At 36.8% G+C, this 18,387-nt stretch overlaps 1 protein-coding gene across 19 annotated transcripts in view; it reads right to left on the bottom strand.

The window, feature by feature from the left end:
- The window catches only part of CASK (calcium/calmodulin dependent serine protein kinase), a 401,244-nt gene that overhangs the window by 318,361 nt on the left and 64,496 nt on the right, over window positions 1–18,387 (bottom strand). For 9 of the 19 annotated variants that reach the window (XM_067022830.1, XM_067022831.1, XM_067022834.1 and 6 more), the window contains exon 2: window positions 1,906–2,036. The exons of 1 other annotated variant lie outside the window; for it this stretch is intronic. In XM_067022830.1, coding sequence (XP_066878931.1) covers window positions 1,906–2,036 — 131 coding nt within the window. The remainder of the gene's footprint in view (window positions 1–1,905; window positions 2,037–18,387) is intronic. 9 more of the 19 variants (XM_067022832.1, XM_067022833.1, XM_067022837.1 and 6 more) reach the window with 1 other exon arrangement.

Below are 18,387 nucleotides of genomic sequence, written 5' to 3'. Positions count from 1 at the left end.
AACCTCAAACAACTGAGAAAGTAATTAACTGTCTCCATAAAAAATATCTTTAGTCTGTAGATTCAGAATTAGGTAACTGATAAACAAAAGCAACATAATATAGGTATACTGAGTAACTGATTTAGACTTGTGATTTTAAACTGGAATCTTACTAAATTCATCAACAGTATCAAAACATTTAAGAGAAATAAAGATTCAACACATCTATATGTTTAATGAACTAGGTTTATACAAAATTACCTAAGTATTCAGAAAGTTTTTTGTTAAAATTAGTTGACAACTGAGGCACAGAAAATCAAATACAGTATATTAAACTTAAATGCAGTTAAAAAGTTTTAGGAAACATAATACAGTGGTGAAACCTGATTAGAAGTGAATTTTAAATTCTGCTAAATTTATAAAATAATTTGTATTCAAAAGTAATAATAGGGCTTCTCTGGTGGCGCAGTGGTTGAGAGTCCACCTGCCAATGCAGAGGACGTGGGTTCATGCCCCGGTCCGGGAAGATCCCACATGCCGCGGAGCGGCTAGGCCCGTGAGCCATGGCCGCTGAGCCTGCACGTCCAGAGCCTTTGCTCCACAATGGGAGAGGCCACAGCAGTGAGAGGCCCGGGTACCGCAAAAAAAAAAAAAAAAAGTAATAATAGCCAATTCCAAAATATGAAACCGTAAGATATAAAATCCCTAAATCTGGGAGACGCAAGAGGGAAGAGATATGAGAACATATGTATATGTATAACTGATTTACTTTGTTGTAAAGCAGAAACTAATACACCATTGTAGAGCAATTATACTCCAATAAAGACGTTAATAAAATAAAATAAAATCCCTAAATCTTACCTTAAGAATTGAAAGATTAAAGCACTAAAAAAAAAATCAGTTATTGATTTTTTTGTAACAACTTCTATGAATCTTCTACATTCTATATATGGATAATAATAATTTAGAAGGTTTCAAAAAAGTATTTAAAAGTAATGATTCTGTAAAAGGATCTGCAGGAATAGATTAACTTGGAGCTCACAGTATCTGGGCTTCTACTTCTTAAAGTAAGATAACTGGATAAAATATAAATAGGCTACTCTGCCTCAGCTTTTCCAATTTAAACTATTAACTGCATTGCTCTTGGGATTAAGAAGGAAAGGACTTAAGAAGGATATGTCTTTTACTGGATTGCGGAAAAGTCTAAAGACAGAAGACAGGTTAATTAGAAATGTTAAAATAATAATTGTGCCATCTGAAGTGCTACCTTATGTGAATCATGGCTACATGGAACTATGGCTTAAAACAGCAAAAAACAAACAAACAAAAAAAACTTTTAAAATGCTTCTGTACTGTTTATAAATATTTATACATAAATATGATTAGCCATATCAATGTCTTGAAACAAAATTTTGAGTCCTGCAAGTCCTAGCAGTACTGATCTTTCAAATTTTCACATATACACCATAAGTGACTTAAGCAATATGTGATATATTAGTCTTTTAGTTCTATTAGATCACAATCCTAAGGGTAATAAGTTATGGACTTGAAGGGAACTCATCTTAGTTTCTTTTGAATCTGCAATGATTATATTTGTGCCATTATTTCCCTTCTCACCCTTCCCATCCCATGTTCTATACTATAGGACTACAAATTAGATCCTAAAAAATATATTTTCAGATTTTACTTCCTTTCTATTCAAAAAACATAGGACAATAGCAATCCTAGATGACTTCATAACACTGTTAATCAAATCTAGCTATCTTTCAAATACTATGTTCTAGACATCTGACAAACTAGAATGGAATTTAAACTGTCTCCACCCACTTCCCACTACATTACACCCTCTGCTTCCCCACCCCCAGATGAAGGTTAAGTTGATAGATGGATTGGAAATGAAATAAAGCCAGACATCAAATAACTTACTTGAAATCCATCTCTTACCTTCTGTACTTAACCCTGGACTTGACGTGAACTTGGCTACATCAACAATTTTTACAGCAAATTGTTGCCCAGTTTCTCTGTTGATGCATCGTCGTACAACACTGAAGGGACCCCTAAAAAAAAAATCCAAGTTTAATTTGTTGATTTTCTTAAGTTTCTATTTCCCTTCAACAGTTTATTCATATTTCATTGTCTACTATACCCATAGTTTTCAAAATAGAATTTAATATAGTTTTGAACATATTTTTCTATAATTCATGAGGTAATTATTTATTTGAAGTTGATAAACCAGAAAAATAAGAAACAAATTTACTTTCAAAATCACTTTTAAAAATTTGAGATAGTGTTCTTATATTCAAGGGAAATAATCTCTGTAATTTTCTCTACATATTATCAGCATCTTATAATAGTTCACAGTGATAGTGTATACAACTTTTACCTTTTGAACCAGAAACTTAGATCATTCTCTCATCTTAGCCATCACTTATCTAATCTTTACTAACAAGTCCTACTGAGTTTATCTCAAATATCTCTTAATCCTGTCCACTTCTCTGCAGGACTCATACCGTAGTCTAAACCACTACCAATTTCTACTGGACCACTGAAACTTGTTTCTCCCACTCATTCTTGCAGTGATGTTTTAAAGATGAAAATCTGATATTATGTTTCTGCTTAAAATCCCAGAGAGAAGGTATTTGCAACACATGTATTTAGGCAAGAACCAAAATACATAAATAATTCTTAAATAAGAAAATATACTACAAGGAAATCTGGGCAGAAGACTTAAATAGGCACTTCACAAAGAGAAAGCCCTACATGATTTAGTTTCCAACAACCTTTACAGTCTCACGTGAAGTCACAGAGAAATTCTTCATCCTCCTCAAACTTCAAACTAGCATTATTCCCAACTGCCATAGGAAAGGAAGTAATTTCTACTAGCAAAACCAGTGGTCCAGTCACTTTGTTACCCAGTCCTCTCCTCAACTGAAACTGGTGGCTCTCAATATTGACCATACAGTTGAATCAATTGTGATGACTGATAAAATAACAATGCCCGGTCCCAGGCATTAAAAACACAAATACACACTCGGTTCCTTGTGGTTAATAGTTATCAAATAAGTATCTGAACTAAAGATAATCCAACATGCTTGAATCAACTACTGATTAATGTAGAATGTAATCGCAATATACTGTAGTATTTTATTTGAAGGCTAGTATGGTTTAAGTTATTAAATACACACACATGTATGTGTATACATGTATGTATTTCCCTACTCCTCAGGAAACAAAACACTCTCATTGGTTTTTACAGGTAGAAACAGTACACCTGGATGCATGTGGTCAATCAGAAGTCAGAGAAAAAGTTCTTCATTTACAGTAGGACACTTATGATACTTTTGCCTTAACGTGTAAGTTTGTCTTTATTCTTTCAGAGGACAGGCAAACGAACATTCTAACCTAGACTTAAACATTTCTCTGAGATCATATGAATCAGTTGATTTCATCCCACTATCAACATCAGGACATCAGTTACACTACACTACAGTTTCAAATCTCTCTCTTCAAGCAACCTAACAAAGCTAAACTGGAAGGAAAAGAAATGGTAATAGCGTACCTTTCAGAACTCTATAGGAAAAGGACCTTTTTGATAATCACTCAAAACTGTTCAAAGACTTTTCTCTGTGAGAAGACAATATAACAATGTGAGTCAGGACTCCCACAAATGTTTTCATTCTCAATCTGGATGTCTTACTTGTGATTACTTATCCTGACAATAGCAAGCAATTTCAGGAAATGTTTAGCATAATTGGTTTTTGTATACACAATAAACCCTTGGGACTCTATTTATATATACATTTGTGTAGTATGCTTCAATTCACTACACCTTTTGGATACTTTCCAAGATCTGTATGTGGGATCATTTTTGGTCAATAGAGTCAATTCTTTACTTTTTCCTGTTTGAACAAAGGTGAGGAAGAAAACAGCTTCTCCCCCAACCCTTTTAGTAATAGTAGAATGAAGAAAGCTAGGAAGAATCAAGAAAAAAGGGAATACTGATACAAAAAAAACCACACCAAAAACGTGTTTAAGTCTGTGAATGAAAAAAAGGAACCAAATCCTTGGTTCTTTAGGCTACTTTTATAATGTGAGGCAAAGAAAATGAGTTTGTTCTTTAGGCTACTTTTATAATGTGAGGCAAAGAAAATGAGTTTATCTCTGAACTATTGATGACCTGAAGATAGGTCACCAGTAAAGAGTTTCAAAGATCTGTCTCTCAGTGACATCTAGGGGGTTAAAAAAGGTGAAACAAATTTAGTACACTAAAAAGACACTGAAAAATCTTTTAACTTTTTTGGGATTTAATCCATCAACTGGAAACTCAGTGGAAACTGATAAAAATTTGAATGAGTATATAGTGTCTATAATTTTAGCAGGACTTGATTATATTTATTTCATCAAAATGCTAAAAAGACACAGAATATAAGAAAATCTGGCTTGTTTTCCCATCTTAAAATGGGGAGGAGAGTGTAATAAAATGTATGTAAAAACTTCTGTATTACACTTATTAATTATACTTGAATGACAGTTTAAGGAACCACAAAAATTCAGGAGGCCTAGGTTTCAGTCTGGCCTAAACTCCTTTTTTGAATCTTGAAATTTCATCCTTAAATTTTTAGTCTATAGTACAGTCGATTCTTGAATAATTATGGGGGGGGGAAATACTGACAGAGGTAGTTGTAAGCCATCATTATAAACTACTATCTTTCTCATATTTCCACTAATTCTGGCCAGGGTATTAATCAAACTGGAATGATAAGATAATTGACGGCATTTCAGATTTGATAAAATCTATATTCTTTATCCAATTCTTTAAGAATACTGAATATTGATTGGGATTGTGGCACAAGGTTCTACTCAAGGCAGTTAGTTGGCTGCTTTCAGAATACTAAGTTTTAAAGTAAAAGGTCAATTAAACTAGAATATGTTACAACTGAATATTTGCTATTACTTCCCTAAGGTTTTGAAAAGAATGTAGCTGTGTCTCTATGCAGACACAGAATAATCTCCTCTAGCTTTCATTAATGTGAAGAAAGATCATGTCTAGGAATTGAACAATTATGATACCAAAAGTAAATACAGTTGGCCCTCTGTATCTGCAGGTTCCAATCTGTGGATTCAGCCAACCATGGATTGAAAATATATGAAAAAAAATTCTAGAAAGTTCCAAAAAGCAGAACTTGAATTTGCACTGGCAACTATTTACACAGCATTTACACTGTATTAGGTATTTTAAGTAATCTAGAGATGATTTGAAGTATATGAGGCATATGTATGGGTTATATGTAAATAATATGCTATTTTATAAAAGGAACTTAAGCATCCATGGATTTTGGTATTGGCGGGGATCCTATAACCAATCCGCTGCAAATACCGAGGGGCAATTGCACATCAAAAGTGACTAGAATTAAACAAAATTATGCTAGAATATAGTATAATACGTTGGTCTCCAGGATAATAGGATAGATTTAGCAAATGCATCTAAATTAACTTTTCTCCCCAAACCCATTAAAATGAGAGAAAAGGGGCTAAAGAAAATGTCTTAAGGACTGGGAGAATGAGAGAATAGTCATTAATAATCACATTTTGAAAGCAGATGGAGTAATGGTAACTGGCTTAGCATTCATAGGAAAGCCAAATTGCAAGGAGAAAATAAGAATAGTTCAGAACCAAACTCATTTACACTACAGAATTCTCAGGAAGCACCTGAACTGGCAGCAACAGATAACTCTGAGAAAGAGAGGGCGGGGCTAAACTAACAAGGTTTGAGTGATATCTATTAGAGAAGCAGTTAAGAATCTTAGATCCTCCTCCTCTACTCCATGCCACTGGGTAACTACCCTGCCTCATCCTCACAGAGGTCCAATTTCTGGAGAGGGTAAAACACAGGGCCTTAGAACTGGGGACAGAAGGCAGTTGAGGATGTGGATACTATATGAAAAGCAAGGGGTTTATGTGATCACACACAAACTGAATGTAGACAGCCCATCCCCATTTCCCATTAACAGGGGGGAATGTTAGAAGCTAGATCTTTACCCTTCAGGCAGGAAAGGAAAGATTTTCTATTGAATATGTGACCAGCCCAGAAGGAAAGACCTAAAAATAATGATGTTATATTGTTCAAACCACGCAACCAGATCACCTTCCTTGAAATCCAAAGTCAACAAGTTCTGCCACAAGTTCAGAGTTTTCAATCAGCTTTCCAACCTCGGCATTGTTGGCATGTTGGGCTGAATAGTTCTTTGTTGTGCAAGGATGTCCTGTGCATTGTAGGGTGCCTAACAGCATCTCCAGCCTCTACCTGGAGATGACAGTAGCACCCTCTCAGCCAGTTTTGCTAAGCAAAAATGTCTCTAAACATTGTCAAATGTCCCTCAAGAACCACTGCTCTATTCCTAACCATAAGTAGATAACCAACCTCCCAAAACATCTGGAGAAGAGTCTAATTTGGAAGACAGAGATCAAAACAGAAAGAGCAACTTAGAGGAAACAGACTAAACAAGAAAAGAACTTCCAACTACCATTAATGTCCTAGGAAAAATACTATATCTATGAAACAAAAACAGAACTTTCAGAAGACAAAATGAGGGCTCTTGAAAACTAAATATATGAAGAAATTTAAAACTCAATAAAAGGGTTGGCAGATAAAGTTGAGGAAATTTCCCAGGAAGTAAAACCAAAAGAACAAAGAAAATGGAGGGGAGGAACTTAATCCAAGAACATTTCCCAGACCTTAAATCCCGAGTTGTCCAAATTAAAAGGAGCCACCAAGGGGAAAAGCAAAAAATAACATACAAGAGAACTCCCATAAGGTCATCACCTGATTTCTCAGCATAAACTCTGCAAGCCAGAAGGGAGCAACACAATATATTTAAAATACTAAAAGGGAAGAACTTAAAACCAAGAATACTTCACCTAGCAAGGCTCTCACTCAGATTTTTTTTCACATCTTTATTGGAGTATAATTGCTTTACAATGTTGTGTTAGTTTCTGCTGTATAACAAAGTGAATCAGCTATATGTATACATCAAAAAACTTTACAGACAAGCAAAAGCTAAGAGAATTCAGCACCACCAAACCACCTTTGGAAAAAATGCTAAAGGAACTTCTCTAAGCAGAAAAGAAAAGGCCACTATTCGAAACAAGAAAATTACAAATGGAAAAGTTCCCCAGTAAAGGCAAACATAAAGTAAAGGTAGAAAATCATCTACATACAAATACGATATAAAACCCAGCAACTCTAAGAAGAGGAGAACACAAATGCATGATATTGGGAATGCATTTGAAATTAAAAGACCAGCAACTTAAAACAATCTTGTGTATATATAGACTGCTATATCAAAACTCATGGTAATTGCAAACCAAAAATCTACAATAGACACACACAAAAAAAGAAAAAGGAATCCAAACACAAAACTAATGTTAGTCATCAAATCACATGACAAGAGAACAAATGAGGAAGGGAAGAAAAAAGGCCTACAAAAACAAATCCAAAACAATTAAGAATATGGCAATAGGAACATACATATCAATAAGTACCTTAAATGTAAATGGGTTAAATGCCCCAACCAAAAGACACAAACTGGCTGAATGGATACAACAAGACCCATATATATGCTGTCTACAACAGACCTACTTCAGATCTAGGGACACATACAGACTGAAAGTAAGGGGATGGAAAAAGGAATTCCATACAAATAGAAATCACAAGAAAGCTGGAGTAACACTACTCATATCAGACAAAATCGACTTTAAAATAAAGACTATTACAAGAGACAAAGGACACTACATAATGATCAAGGAATCAATCCAAGAAGAAGATATAACAATTGTAAATACATATGCAGCCAACATAGGAGCACCCCAATATACAAAGCAACTACTAACAGCCATAAAGGGAAAAATCGACAGTAACACAATAATAGTGGGGGACTTTAACACCCCACTTTCATCAATGGACAGATCATCCAGACAGAAGATCAATAAGGAAACACAGACCTTAAAATGAAACAGTAGACCAGATGAACTTAATTGATATTTATAGAGCATTCCACCCCAAAGCAGCAGAATACACATTCTTCTCAAGTGCACACGGAACACTCCCCAGGACTGACCACATGCTGGGCCACAAGGAGAGCCCTGGTAAATTTAAGAAAATTGAAACCATATGAAGCATCCTTTCCAATCACAACACTATGAGATTAGAAATAAACTACAAGAAAAAAACTATAAAAAAAACCAAACAAGTGGAGGCTAAACAATATGCTACTAAACAACCAATGGATCACTGAACAAATCAAAGAGGAAATCAAAAAATACCTAGAGACAAATGAAAATGAAAGCACAATGGTCCAAAACCTATGGGATGCAGCAAAAGCAGTTCTAAGAGGGAAGTTTATAGCAATACAATCTTACCTCGGGAAACAAGAAAAATCTCAAATAGACAACCTAACCTTACACCTAAATCAACTAGAGAAAGAAGAACAAGTAAAACCTAAAGTTAGTAGAAGGAAAGAAATCATAAAGATCAGAGCAGAAATAAATGAAATAGAGACAAAGAAAACAACAGCAAAGATCAATGAAACTAAAAGCTGGTTCTTTGAAAAGATAAACAAAATTGATAAACCTTTAGCCAGACTCATCAAAAAAAAAGAAAAAAGGAGAGGACTCAAATCAATAAAATTAGAAATGGAAAAGAAGTTACAACACCACAGAAATACAAAAGATCATGAGACTACTACAAGCAACTGTATGCCAATAAAATGGATAACCTGTAAGAAATGGACAAATTCTTAGAAAGGTACAGTCTCACAAGACTGAACCAGGAAGAAATAGAAAATATGAACAGACCAATCACCAGCAGTGAAGTTGAAACCATGATTTAAAAACTCCTAACAAACAAAAGTCTGGGACCAGATGAATTCACAGGTGAATTCTATCAAACATTTGATAGAGGCATAGAGTTAACACCTATCCCTCTGAAACTATTCCAAAAAACTGCAGAGGAGGGAATACTCCCAAATTCATTCTATGAGGTCACCATCATCCTGATATCAAAACCAAACAAAAATACCACAAAAAAGAAAATTACAGGCCAATATCACTGATGAACAGAGATGCAAAAATCCTCAACAAAATATTAGCAGTCCAAATCCAACAATACATTAAAAGGATCATACACCATGATCAAGTGGGATTTATCTGAGGGATACAAGAATTTTTCAATATCCACAAATCAAACAGTGGGATACACCACATCAACAAGTTTAAGAATAAAAACCATATGATCATCTCAACAGATGCAGAAAAAGCATTTGAAAAAATTCAGCACCCATTTACAATAAAAACTCTCCAGAAAGTGGGCATAGAGGGAACATACCTCAACATAATAAAGACTGTATATAACTAACCTACAGCTAACATCATACTCAACGATGAAAAGCTGAAAGCATTTCCTCTAAGACCAGGAACAAGATAAGGATGTCCACTCTTGCCACTTTTATTCAACACAGTTTTGGAAGTCCTAGCACGGCAATCAGAGAAGGCAATGAAATAAAAGGAATCAAAATTGGAAAAGAAGAAGTAAAATTGTCACTGTTTGCAGATGACATGACACTATACATAGAAAATCCTAAAGATGCTACCAGGAAACTACTAGAGCATATCAACGAATCTGGTAAACTTGCAGGATACAAAATTAATACACAGAAATCCCTTGCATTCCTATACATTAACGATGAAAGATCAGAAAGAGAAATTAAGGAAACAATCCCATTTACCATAGCATCAAAAAGAATAAAATACTTAGGAATAAACCTTCCTAAGGAGACAAAGGACCTGTACCCTGAAAACTATAAGACAGTGATGAAAGAAATCAAAGATGACACAAACAGATGGAGAGATATACCACATTTGTGGATTGGAAGAATCAATATTTTCAAAATGACTATACTATCCAAGACAATGTACAGATTCAATGCAATTCCTATCAATGCATTGATAAGAAAACCAGACAAAAAACAGAGCTGGAGGAATCAGGCTCCCTGACTTCAGACTATACTACAAAGCTAGAGTCATCAAAACAGTATGGTACTGGCACAAAAACAGAAATATAGATTAATGGAACAGGATAGAAAGCCCAGAAATAAATCAACATACATTTGGTCAATTAATCTACAACAAAGGAAGCAAGACTATACAATGGAGGAAAGACAGTTTCTTCAATAAATGGTGCTGGGAAAACTGGACAGCCACGTGTAAAAAAATGAAATTAGATCATTCTTTAACACCATACACAAAAGTAAACTCAAAATGGATTAAAGGCCTAAATGTAAGACCAGATGCTATAAAACTCTTAGAGGAAAACAGAGGCAGAACACTCTGACAAATCGCAGCAACATCTTTTCTGAGAAGTGTCCCAGAGTAATGGAAATGAAAACAAATGGGACCTAATTAAACTCAAAAGCTTTTGCACAGCAAAGGAAACCATAAACAAAACGAAAAGACAGCCCACAGAATGGGAGAAAATATTTGCAAACAATGCAACCAACAAAGGATTAGTCTCCAAAATTTACAAACAGCTATTGCGGCTCAATATTAAAAAAACAAACAACCCAATCAAAACATGGGCAGAAGACCTAAATAGGCATTTCTCCAAAGAAGACATACAGATGGCCAAGAGGCACAGGAAAAGATGCTCAACATGGCTAATTATTAGAGAAATGCAAATCAAAACTACAATGAGGTATCACCTCATACCAGGCAGAATGGCCATCAATTAAAAATCTACAAACAATAAATTCTGGAGAGGATGTGGAGAAAAGGGAACCCTCTTGCACTGTTGGTGGGAATCTAAACTGGTACAGCCACTATGGAGAACAGTATGGAGGTTCCTTAAGAAACTAAAATTAGAGCTACCATATGATCCAGCAATCCCACTCCTGGGCATATACTCAGAGAAAACCATGGTTCAAAAGGATACATGCACCCCAGTGTTCACTGCAGCACTGTTTATAATAGCCAAGACATGGAAGCAACCTAAATATCCATCAACAGATGAATGGATACAGAAGATGTGGCATATTTATATGATGGAATACTACTCAGCCATAAAAAAGAATGAAATAATGCCATTTGCAGCAACATGGATGGACCTGGAGATTATCATACTAAGTGAAGTAAGTCAGACAAAGACAAATATCATATGACATTGCTTATATGCGGAATCTAAAAAACATTATACAAATGAACTTATTTATAAAACAGAAATGGACTCACAGACATAGAGAACTAACTTATGGTTACTGGGGGGAAGAGGGGGTAGGGATAGACTGGGAGTTTGGGATTTACATGTAAACAGTGCTATGTTTATATAGGTAACCAAAAAGGACCTACTCTATAGCACAGGGAACTCTGCTCAATATTCTGTAACAACCTACATGGGAAAAGAATTTGAAAAAGAATAGATACATGCATATGTATAACTGAATCACTTTGCTGTACACCTGAAACGAATACAACATTGTTAATCAACTATACCCCAATATAAAATAAAAATTTTAAAGAAAAGCACCCATGAAGTACTCAGAAAAATAGATAAGACATGACATGTCCACACGTCACTGTGAAATTTAAGAACCCTATGGGCTACAAAACGTTCAGATTTCCAGCAGTAGAGGTAAGGGTGCTCAAGGAGGAGAGGATGATATAGTTCACACACAATGGATCAGGCACTGCAATGGCTTCTGATCTCTCAATGGCAACACTAGAAGCAATGAGACATTACAGCGACACCTTCAGAATCATGAAGGAAAAATATTTCTAACCTTTTAAGTCTACATTGAGTCAGAAAAATCAATAATAAAAAACGTTTTCAGACATGAAAAAGCTCAATACATTACTTGCAATGCATACTTCCTGAAGAAATTATTGTAGGATGTGTTTGCTAGAACAAGAGAGTAGACCAGTAAAAAAGGATGCCAAGGGACAGCAAACAGGAGATTCAACACAGGAATACAAGAGAGTGAGATCTCAGGCTGCCAGCTAAGCATTGAGCAGAGCTTAACTAGAGAGCCATCAAAGATTCCCAATGCCACTGATCACCTCTTTAACTTGAAAACAGAAGAACCACGCAATCTGGGGCCAGGTTCCTGTTTTGCTTTTTCTGACCAAGGGATGATGAGATTCCTGCTCCTCTCTGCTGCCCCGATCAGCAGAGGACTCTCATGTCAGTGCACAGCAGTGTTCTCAGGAATAGCTGAGCGAGAGGCAGCCTTGGCGAGCTGAAAAGCAGGAAATGCAGAGCAGCGCATGCCCCCTGACCACACTCCTGCTGGATGCTCAGTACCCAGCACTGCACAGGTGTCCTGCCTGTGAAGAGCTCCATGTTCTGGAATTTACTCGGGATTTTGCCAACGGACTTGCCAGCAAAGGGCTCCTATATGTTCTCAGGTATCTGAAGCCAGACTGTGAACAAAAGGTTCTGTTCAGCTTCTCTTCATCTGAGTCTTCACACAATAGTGGTATTATTGCCCTTTCCTTACACAGCTAAGTTTGTGCTTGCTACTCAGTTTTTAATGAATAAACAATATACTGTTTAGGGATATATACATAGATGGTAAAGCTATAAAGAAAACCAAAAGGAGAATCATTAGTATAAAAGCCAGTATAGTGGGCTTCCCTGGTGGCGCAGTGGTTGAGCGTCCGCCTGCCGATGCAGGGGACACGGGTTCGTGCCCCGGTCCGGGAGGATCCCACGTGCCGTGGAGCGGCTGGGCCCATGAGCCATGGCCGCTGAGCATGCGCGTCCGGAGCCTGTGCTCCGCAACGGGAGAGGCCACAACAGTGAGAGGCCCGTGTACCGCAAAAAAAAAAAAAGCCAGTATAGTGGTTACAGGGAGAAGGAGATTGTGACTGGGAAGGGGCACACAGTGGCTTTTAAAGGTACTAGCAATATTCTATTCTTAACTTGGATGATGGATTCATGGGTTTTCATTTCATTAGTATTCTTTAAAATACACACTCGTGGGGCTTCCCTGGTGGCGCAGTGGTTGAGAGTCTGCCTGCCGATGCAGGGGACGCGGGTTCGTGCCCCGGTCCGGGAAGATTCCATGTGCTGCGGAGCGGCTGGGCCCGTGAGCCATGGCCGCTGAGCCTGCGCGTCCGGAGCCTGTGCTCCGCTACGGGAGAAGCCACAACAGTGAGAGGCCTGCGTACCACAAAAAAATAAAAAATAAAAAATAAAAAAATACACACTTGTGTGCACACACATAAACTTTATGCACTCCTCCACAAATATATTTCCCAGGTAAAAATAACATATTTAACAACCGAGGGTACAACCTTAAGATCTCGCTAATCAAAAGAGGTCTTAACTTTTAAAATATCTGTACAACACAAATTATTTTAAGTGACTTGATATATATAAATGAAGAAAAACTATGTTTACATTCTCAAACATAAAGTCAGTATTGATTATGTTCATTATAATTCTACATATAATTGAACTAAATTTAATATACATTAAGTTGTTACATGTAAATTTTGGAGTCACATCTATAATGTAAAGTTCTCACCATGTGAGAGGTTTACAGATAAAAACTTACATCATACATGAGGAAACCTTCAATAAATGAGGTGAACTTCCTGTCCATGTCACAGGCCTAGAAGCTTCATCACATTTATAATGAACTGCGCAATGTACTTCAATAGATGTAGGGAAACCGTGAAGAACAACAACCAATTAACCAAAGGGAAGATAAGGGTGGGGGAAATGAAGACCAAAAACAAATTCATACACACACACACACACACACACACACACACACACACACACAACATAGTTGACATATAGTCAATCCTCATTATTTGCAGATTAAGTATTTGTTAAGTCACTTACTAAAATTTATTTATAACCCAAAGTCAATATTCACAGCACTTTCACAGTCATTCACGGACACATGCATAGCAGTGAAAATTTTGAGTCACCTGACACGTTACCAGCTGCGGTTGAACAAGGTGATGCTCTGCCTTCCTGTTTCAGCTCTCACTGTAAGCAAGTGTCCTTTTTGTCATTTAATTAGTGCATTTTGTGTTTTTTTGTTGGTGATTTCACTGTTTATAATGGCCCCCAAGTGTACTGCCAAATTACTCTCTTGTGTTTCTAAGTGCAAGAAGGCTGTGGCATGTCTTATGGAGAAAATACACTTTGGGTAAGCTTCATTCAGGCATAAATTATAGAGCTATTGGTCATGAGTTCAATGTTAATGAATCAAGTATACATATGAAATAAGGTGTCTTTAAACAGGTTATGTATTGACTAGTTGAAGAAAACATGACCGGAGGCTCACAGGAACCTAACCCTGCATCTCACCTAGGAGCAATGATTCAGTGTTTACTCATTCAGTGTTCATGGCAACTTTTAAGAACATAACTACCACAAATAATGAGCATCGACTGTGTATGTGCATAATACACACATATGTATGTGCATTTAATTTATGTAATATATATGCAACATTATGTTACATGTACTGGCTGGCCAAAAAGTTCGTTCAGGTTTTTCTGTAACCCAAACGAACTTTTTGGCCAAACCAATATTTCTATTAGAAGATAAACTCAATGAGTGTCCAGTATATTAGGTCCTCATGAAATATTTGGTGAATGATATATCAAAAACAAACTAGGAATGAACAAACCATTGAAAAACTTATATCACAGAATTTTATATAAACATATACAATTTTGAGAAATCATGGTACTTCTGGGTATTTTTCCACTCATTTACTAAATCTGCATCTTGCTACTACTGTCTGTACAGTTCTGATGTTAGGAACTGAGGGAAATAGATGGTGGGTGGGCAAAAAGAAAACAAAGCAAAAATATAATAGTAATAATGACAATATTAGCAGTAAGAACATAATACTGAAAATGATACTCTATAGACACATAAATGTATATAAGAATGATACTTAACAGATAACAATGGTCCTTTTCCTCTTATTTCAACACTGTTGGTTTAGTCATTACCACTAAAGAAGAGCTTATCATTCCATCTATAAATCCTTTCCTTGTCTTCCTGTTTCTTTCTGGTAGTGAAAGGGGAACAGAAATGTTGTTCTGAAACTTTTTTTCTCTTTAATACTCCTGGTACCCACTCTCACCACCAACATATACACTTTCATAAACACACCAAACTGATTTACTTTAGGTATAGTGACTAAACCAAAGGAAAAAAGTCTGCCTAATCATAGCTACTGCTAAAGAAACACACATAGAGTGGGAAATTATTAAAATCAAAGTCTCAGGAACTGTTGCCTAAATGTTAACAATTAAAGACCTGACAAAGGAATTAAGCTCAGCACAGTTCAGATCATCCCTTGAAAATAGAAAGGGCAGGCGTATTTGAAAAAGTTGGCAGTGGATCTCCAAAATGCTAACAGAACAAATTTGGCTCAACTGTCAAAGATGAGTAATTCATAGTGTTAAGACTAGCATTTACTAAGTTGGAACCCGTATTGGCATAATTAGTACTTCTGTCAAACCTTGACAGTTCAGTGAAAAATTTAGTAGGCCTTGCTTTAGATCTTATATACCACATCATCCTCTGGTCTGAGTCTACGTATGCTACATTCACCATCTACTACTTTTATGCAAGGACTTCAGGACATACATAGCAGTCTGCGGATCCAAGTTCTGGGAAATCTGATTGGTGTATGTGCGTGTGTGGGTGTGTTTGAAGGGCTGGGGTTAGTTAGAGCCAAGGTAGAGGGATATGGGCTCTAGGTCTTTGTTAGCTCATATATGATGGAGCATGTATCAAGGAGAGTTGCTGAGAGAGGAGAAAAAAATATTTTTGTAACAAAAGAAACAGGGGAAAAGGGACATAGACATAAGAGGAAAGAAATGAAAAAGAAAACACATAAAGGACTGTAAGATAAACATATCCCAAAGTAACAACTCTGACTTGGTTGTACATGTTTCGGCCTTTTTAGCTCAATATGTAAAGAACTTTCACAAATAGATATTGAAGCAGTAACATTAAAAAAATTCTATTGATACTTGCACATTTTATCTCATTCATTTACCTCATTTTCCCTAATGGAAATAAGACCAAAAAGATAAAAAGAACAAACAAAAAAAGATTAATAAAGCAATTCCTACCCTCAGGACACTCCCAATCTAATAGATTGCTATGGGTATATGTACATAATTTCAGTATGTTATAGAACAAAGTATTGAAACAGTATAATACAAAGAATTTATTATCTGTGGATAGGAAGGTGGTCAGAGAAGACCTCTATGAGACAGGGACACTTAGGAGGGTTTAGAAAGGTGAATAAGAGTATTTTTCAGGCCAACAAGGATAAAGGGAAAATTCTAGAAACAAGTAGTAGCATGTGCAACAGCCTGGAGCCAAGTCAAAGCATGGAGTGCGATGGATACTAAAAGCTGTTTAGTATTGCTGGCATGAAAAACTGGAGGGTGAGAAGTGGTTGGAAAAGGAGAAGGGCGTCAGAGATCACTGTGACAGAAGAATGGAAGATAGGTTGAGGAGTGAGTGGGGGCCAGTCAGGAAGTTATTACATTAGCCTAAGCGTAACATGATAAAGACCTACATCAATGCCTCACCAGAGGCAACTGAGAGAGACTTAAAATAAATTGACAAGACAACGTCGTGAATGATTAGCTAGGGGATGGTTGGGGGTTGGTTGAAAGAATGATGTACAGATTTCTGGCAAAAGTTACAGGGTAAATAATAGCACCAAATGAGACAGCGACTACTATAGGACAAAGAACTGGTAGAAGAAGAAAGAAGCTGAGAAAGAAATGAGACACATGACTGTGTTTTGAAAATACCAATTTCAGAAATAGTGATTTCCATGGACCAAGGCAGAGATTTAGAGAGCACAATTAGATAGGAGTATAAAGTTCAAGGAAGGGGTCAACATGTAGATGATGAAGGTAACATCAACTACCATTTGCAACATACCAGGTGCCATGCCGCTGAGAACTTTATATAGATTCTCTCATTTATTATAATTTATTTATCATTATTTATCATAATAGTGAATATACTGTTAGCCCCCATTTTATAGATTAGGAAACTGAGGCTAAGCCAGGTTGTCTACAGCCAAACAGTTAGTGAATGGTAAGTAAAGTCAGGGCTGAAGCCTAGACATACCAAACTCTAAAATCTAAGTTCTCATCTCTATACTCCCTAGGAAGCATGAGTGAACAGGAGCCATTGATGTAAATGAGAATATAGACCAAAAAGGACAGAAGGCTGAACCCCAGAAAACATGGACATATCCCCCAATTCCTCCCCAAGGAACTGCTGGAAACACCCCCACAGAAAGACTTCAAGAAGCCCAGAAAGAAAAAAGAAGTGCCAGACTCTTGGCACTCCAGCCAGGCTCCAGGGCTGTGTCTCTGAGGTGGGAGAACCAACCTCAGGACACTGGTCCACAAGAGACTTCCCAGCTCCATGCAATATCAAATGGCAAAAATCTCCCAGAGAACTCCATCTCAACACCAAGACCCAGCTTCACTCAAGGACCAGCAATGAACAGTGCTGGACACCCTATGCCCAACAAAGAGCAAGACAGGTCTACAGCCCCATCCATTAGCAGAGAGGCTGCCTAAAATCATAATAAGGCTACCAACATCCCCAAACATACCACCAGATGTGGACCTGCCCACCAGAAAGACAAGATCAAGCCTCATCCACCAGAACACAGGCACTAGTCCCCCCAACCAGGAAACCTACTCAACCCACTGAACCAACTTTAGCCACTGGGGACAGCCACCAAAAACAATGCGAACTACGAACCTGCAGCCTGCAAAAAGGAGACCCCAAACACAGTAAGATAAGCAAAATGAGAAGACAGAAAAACACACAGCAGATGAAGGAGCAAGATAAAAACACACCAGACCTAACAAATGAAGAGGAAATAGGCAGTCTACCTAAAAAAGAATTCAGAATAATGATAGTAAAGATGATTCAAAATCTTGGCAATAGAAGAGACAAATTGCAAGATACAGTTAACAAGGACCTAGAAGAAATAAAGAGGAAGCAACCAACGATGAGCAACACAGTAAATGAAATGAAAAACACTCTAGATGGGATCAATAGCAGAATAACTGAGACAGAAGGACGGATAAGTGACCTGGAAGATAAAATAGTGGAAATAACTACTGCAGAGCAGAATAAACAAAAAAGAATGAAAAGAACTGAGGACAGTCTCAGAGACCTCTGGGACAACATTAAACGCACCAACATTCGAATTATAGGGGTCCCAGAAGAAGAAGAGAAAAAGAAAGGGACTGAGAAAATATTTGAAGAGATTATAGTTGAAAACTTCCTTAATATAGGAAAGGAAATAGTCAATCAAGTCCAGGAAGCAC

Source organism: Kogia breviceps, chromosome X (genome assembly GCF_026419965.1).
Source record: "Kogia breviceps isolate mKogBre1 chromosome X, mKogBre1 haplotype 1, whole genome shotgun sequence".
NCBI classification, from domain to species: domain Eukaryota; kingdom Metazoa; phylum Chordata; class Mammalia; order Artiodactyla; family Physeteridae; genus Kogia; species Kogia breviceps.
This window is presented reverse-complemented; position numbering and strand designations above follow the sequence as displayed.